The sequence below is a fragment of the Colius striatus genome, chromosome 10 (genome assembly GCF_028858725.1).
Source record: "Colius striatus isolate bColStr4 chromosome 10, bColStr4.1.hap1, whole genome shotgun sequence".
Lineage (NCBI taxonomy): Eukaryota > Metazoa > Chordata > Aves > Coliiformes > Coliidae > Colius > Colius striatus.
The window spans coordinates 1132486-1138275 of NC_084768.1; the positions used below are offsets into that span (position 1 = coordinate 1132486).

Below are 5790 nucleotides of genomic sequence, written 5' to 3' on the forward strand. Positions count from 1 at the left end.
TTTGACACAGAAATAAACAGAGGCTGAACAAAGCTCTGCTGTTAACCTCCAGCATCTCAGGGGGAAACTGTTGCTGCCTAATAGAGCGGGAAGTTCGGGTGCAGCTTCTGCTTTCCTGAGCCAGCTCTTCCCTCGTACTGCCCAGTACCAGGACAAGAGCTTCTTCCTTCCACTCAGGGCACATCTCTCTCTCCCCATGGCAAGCTCTGGCACATATTGAGCGGGCCCAGGCACTGGCAGCCCCCGGCAACAGCATCTTCCCCCAGCACTGGCCACAACACATCAGAAATTCCTCAGACACCCACACTAACACTTTCCCTTTTGAAGGACTGTGGGGCCTTAGGAACTGAAGAGAGGCTGGTGGCAGGGACAGAGGGAGCTGTCAAAGTCAGCCTGAAGCCTTGAGAAACACCCTCAGCTGCAGGCACAAGAGTGATGAGCACCTCTTCAGCCAGGCCTTACAATCAGTTGGGGCTGGGCTTCTGCCCAAGGCTTTGGATGGTCCCAGCTCAGAGCAGGGCAGCATCAGGCTTCGCTGAAGGGGACACGACAACCAGTCCTGCAGCCTCTCGCCGCTGACACGGCAACGCCCGTGCTTGGCTCCTGTGCTCTGCAGCCCAGCAGCAGGAAATAGCTCCAGCCGTGGCTGCCGCACCAGCCTCGCTCTGCAATGGCACCTGCACCAGGAAAGGTCCGGCCTCACCTCAACACGCAGCACGTTGACGATGTCCCATTTGCACAGCGGGCATGTCGCGTGCTCCAGGAGCCAGGGGTCAATGCAGTGCTGGTGGAAGAGGTGCCTGGGGGAGAAGGAACCACAGCTTAGGGCTCAGAGCAGGAAAGCTGTTGATGGAGCAGCTATGAAGGCCCACCTAGAAACAGAGTGTATTCCTTCTAGCATGGATTACCTAATTCCAGTTGAAATGTTTGGAGCTGGGTTATGCTTTTTAGGATCTCTATACAACGTGTGAGAAGCCAGCATTATCATCTTTGCTACACCAGCCTTAAGCTTTCTTATTTGTTAAATCTGTGTACAATCTGTTGCCAGCTGATCATTTGACTACTGCACATATTGACATCTCAGCCTTAGCTTTAAGGTTATCGTCTGCCTTGCAGATGCAGATGATTAAGTAGTACTTCTTTCTGTTAAAGCTGCATCGAAAGATCATCTCACAGAGTTAAGCCCTCAAGATAAACCCTATTGCCACACATTATCCTGTTTATTCCAAGTGGATACTTGGCAGGCTGTGGACTCAAGAAAGCAAATATCCTTCAGCCATTAGAGGTGCAAACATGGGCTTCAGTGAAGACATTTAGTGCCACAGTGGGTCTGAATTAGGGCACAGATTTAAGATGACTCCTTCAGGTCCTGTTGTCTACCAGTTCCCTCAGCCTGAACAGAAACAGCAAGGCAGACAGGCACTGCTCAATAGTAATCAGAACTGTGAGACAAGTACAGAGACCACCACAGCCAATGCTCCCATCCTGCACCCCAGGATGATGCCCAGACTGTCTAGTTCAGCCCACAGGAGCGGTATCTCCTTCCAGCTGCACCAGTTGAACGTCTGGAGTGCAACTTGACATTTCCTTGATGCAGGACTCGGGTTTTTTTAGCATAAAAGAAGTGCTTTCTGCTAAACTACCCAAGTCAGCATGGTTGAACAGGTTTTGCAGGAGCACAACCCTCTTAGTAACCTGTAAGCTGGCAAGAAATGGGCATCGATTGGCCAGTTACCTGCAGTTTACAGGTAACCTCCTGAGACACCTGCAAAGGAAGAAACCTTTCAAAAGCCCTGGCATCCCCAGGAGAGGCACTGCCAACCCCACTTGTCAGCCCCCTCACAGGGGAAGTTATGAACACGGGCCATCAAGGCACACTCCAAGGGTCTGTTTCTACCATTCCTCTTCTGCAAAACTCTCCTTGACAGAGATGCAGATTCTTACAGTGCTTGATTCAAATTCCCACAGCAGAAGGAACAAGCAGGAAGATGCTCACTTCCACACTTTGCGTTGAGGGACAGTTTGAAAGAAACTCACTTGCAGGTCAGGACACGCACGACTTCCTTCGGCTGGAAGGGCTCAAGACACACAATACAGATTTCTCCTTCAGGTCCCAGCTCCTGAAGGGGTGAAACGAATTCACAGCATTAACAGACTTGGAGAGCTTCCTCTGAGCTACGGTCACACATACTGCACGCAAAGGGGTCTGGCTACAGCCAGCTGAGCCTGCTCCTGTATCGAATGGCACAGAAACACACCGTGTGGATTACTCCGAGCCAAGCCCACACTTCAGCAGAGCCACTGAAGGTTTCATCCCATGGTGGGCAAGAACAGCTGCAAACCAGCACTGGGTTATTTGAGACACTTCTGGAGAGGTTTAGAAACTGCTGCCTCCAGCTTTTGTCACAAAAAGAAGCGCCAGGGAAGCTGATGAGACAGACTGGTTTGCCTCGAAGCATCCCTGCCGGCCGATGCCGACCCCTCACCTCAGCGAGCCCAAAGCAGCAGCTAAAAGCAACCGGATTGCTGAGGAGAACGTGCAACTTGGACAGTCCTGCACCCCAGGAAAGGGCCTGGGGTCTGACAGAGAAACCATCTCTGCAGCAGACAGGGACAGGCTCAGAGAGACTTGCACATCCTGCACCAGTGCTAAGGACAACGCTGGGGGTTCTGTGCAGAGTGGGCTGTAACGCCTGGGTGCTGATGGGCTCAGGCCTACCTTGTCCCCTTGCTTCATGGTGCGCAGCTCGAAATGTTCTATGGCCAACTTAGTCATGGCCCGCAGCTGTTGCTGTAATAGAAAGCAGTCCAGGTTAACACAGTCCTTCACCTCCCTAGGAGTGCTTAGGAATCCTTCCCAAGTGCCTGCTGCCAGCAGGGACCAAGTTTAGAACCCAGATGTTATCAAATGAGCAGAGTAAGCACGGCCATGTGAAACCGAGTTTTGGGACGTACTGGTGTGGTTCTTGACTCAGGATGACACATCAACAAGGCCACAGACAACATCACTGGCCATCTGGACTGTTAAGGAGGGTTAATACCCTGAGGAAGTGAACTTGACAGTTCTGTGCTGACTGGAAGGCAGTGAGCCACCTTCCACACCTGCCTTGTTTGTCCACCTTCTTGCACACAGGCCCCACCATGCAGTAAGAAGAAAATACACATTCAGAGAAGAACTAGCAGGTTGTCAACAGTTTAGCTAGCTGGCTCATGAGGAAAAAGCTTCTCTCTTTTAACTCAGAGCTAAGCAGATGTGCCACCAAACGTAGGCCTTCGCTGGGACTGCGAGACAGCTTGACTGGCTCTCAAGAGACGCTCAGCTTTTTAAAGAAACCCGTGGCATAGCTGTACATTCCTGACGTGTGCAATTCCTGCTCAAGCTCCTGCCTCCACCAGTATTTTGCCCTCAAGATACAAAGTCAGGGGTGTAACAAGGAAGGGCACACAAACTCACCTGACTGTCAGACAGGGCCGTTGCAATCCTGCGTCTCTGAAAGTAATAACGAATGTAGTTGTACAGGGCTGACACTTCTATTATGAGAAAAACCACAATGATGATGATGAGGGTGTATTGGAGCATCGAGAGATGATGTGTTTTCTCTGCTTTTATAGCCATGGTCACTCTCAGGCCGCTCTCGATGTGGTGTAAGATCTCTGTCCCTGTCAGGTTGCCAATCATAATGGCAACGATGTTTTCACCACCTGCAAAGGAGAAGAGGAATCTCTGCTCAGTTCCAAGGTGTTGTTTAAAAGCCCTTGTCTTATACATGTCCCAGTTCAAGTGCTACAGGACAGACTGGAAAGTCTCTAACGAGCATTTGCAGATTCAACTTGAGCTCATGGACTGTGTCATCTCCATGGGCTTGTGGAGCTCACAGCTCTGGCTGATTCCCTTGGAGGTGCAGATGGGAACCATGTTCAGAAGGTCTTCTCTCCAGAGCACTCCTCACTCCCTTAGAGGACACACGTGCTCATCATTTCAGACCCAGCACATGGACCATTTCCATTTTCGTGTGCCTTTGAACTGCATTAAAGTGATGATCAATCCTGTCCGGAGTGAGGTCAGTAGGGACTGTGGAATGTGCAGGATCTTAGGGGTGCCGGGCACGCAGCTGTTGGCTTAGGGACGCTTCCTGCACCAGCTCTGCCTCTCTCCCTGCTCTGCTGCTGCTCCTTAACGTTCAGTACTTCCCCAGACACTGAGCAACCAAAGCCAGAGATCATCCACAGACTCCTCCTTCCTCACAGCCTGCCAGGGCAGCCCTGGGCCGAACCTCAGAGCAAGGCTGAGGTCTGAGCACCCCACATAGCGATACTCACCGAGATGCTTCATGGGGAAGACGTCGTTGCCTTTGCCCTGCGCGTTGTAGATCACAACGGCCGCCGCTCCCCGTCTGGCTGCCACCCGGATTTTGTCAGCAAAGCTGCAGCTGCCGCTTGGGATCAGCGCGATCCAGGGCCGGTGGCTGGCGCTGAACTGGGTGTCTGGGGCGCAGGCTTGAAGGCTGCCGGAGGCAGGAATGGCCACGATCCCCAAGGCACTACGGCGAGGAGATCCTGAGCCATAGACGCCACAGTTGCACTGCTGGGTGACACTGGTCTTGCTGGTGCTGTTAAAATAGACCAGCTCTAGAGAGGCACTGAAGACAAATGCTTCTGTGGTCTCAAATAAAGTGCTGGCAACCAGCAGAAGGCAGAAGAAATGGAAGCTTGCTGCTTTCTCCATTGCTGGTTGCTATAAGCACAAATGTAGCGGCCTGGAAGTCTTTTTGTCTGGCAGTGGGTGGTTAGCCCACAACCTGCCGAGGAGTTTGGAACGGCAGTTCCAAGAGGCACTTGACCCTGTGCCACTGAGACCTCCAAGTGTCACTGAGTTGCTCTGGAGCCGGGCCTGGGATTCGAGTGACCTGCCCTCCCATTGTGACGCGTCAGCCTTTGGCCCCTTCACAACCTTCTGCTCCTTCTCCACAAAGCACAGTTCTGCCCCTCCTCTCTCCCGGTACTGCTCAAACTCCAGCTTGGATGATGCTCCACCAGACATGGCTCCAGCCTCCTCCAGCCCTGTTTCAACCTGAAGGTCACTCCAGAGGCCCAGGCCATCTTTCATTTGGCTGTGGAAGCTCGGGGTTCTCACTTCTCAAAGCCATCTGTGGTGCAAATGACCTTGTTCAAAAGGAGAAGAGTGAGGGGAGTAAGGAAGGAAATCTTCCAAAACTCCCCATGTTGCAGACTGACATAACCAAGTCATTCCCCACATTGCTCCTGACAGATTCTTTCAGTCATCCACGCTGTCCCTCACCCCCCTGGCAGCCCTGCACAGGCCGCTCTGTGTGTGTTCATCCCAAGGACTGCAGCTCCTGTCCCCTGTGTGTGCCTCTGGGCTTTCCAGCACAGCCTGTGCCGTGGCCCCTCCTCACACAGTCTCTGCCCGTGTAGGCACACTCACCTGGAGCTGCTGGTGGCTCTCAGTCCTGCCGTTGCCCTCCACGGGTTGCAGGGGCACAGCTGCGCTCTCACTGCGGGTTGCAGAGGGGTGTCTGGCCTGGTGCTTGTCGTCCCTCCGTCTCTGTCTGTGGGATCCATATGGTCGTCTCCATCTTGTCCCACTCCGACATCTCCTCTTTGGCTGAAGATTTTCCTTCTTCAACAGTGCTGGCAGAGGCGCCTGACTGGCCAGACTGGGCTGGAGGAGAGGCCCCCTCAGTGCCAGGACAGTTTCCAGAACTGTTTTAAGGGAGCAGCCCTGCAGCCGCCCGAAGCAATAAGTGGCTGCACAGAACCCCATCACAA

At 53.0% G+C, this 5790-nt stretch overlaps 1 protein-coding gene across 1 annotated transcript in view; it reads right to left on the reverse strand.

Annotated features, from left to right (window-relative positions):
* LOC133626255 (E3 ubiquitin-protein ligase RNF128-like) overlaps positions 1–4726 on the reverse strand; it is a 7283-nt gene extending 2557 nt beyond the window's left edge. Inside the window, exons 1-5 of the mRNA XM_062003889.1 lie at positions 4321–4726; positions 3455–3702; positions 2720–2791; positions 2038–2120; positions 704–800 (exon numbers count right to left, since the gene is read on the reverse strand). Coding sequence (XP_061859873.1) covers positions 704–800; positions 2038–2120; positions 2720–2791; positions 3455–3702; positions 4321–4726 — 906 coding nt within the window. The remainder of the gene's footprint in view (positions 1–703; positions 801–2037; positions 2121–2719; positions 2792–3454; positions 3703–4320) is intronic.
* Between the last annotated feature and the right edge of the window lie 1064 nt (positions 4727–5790).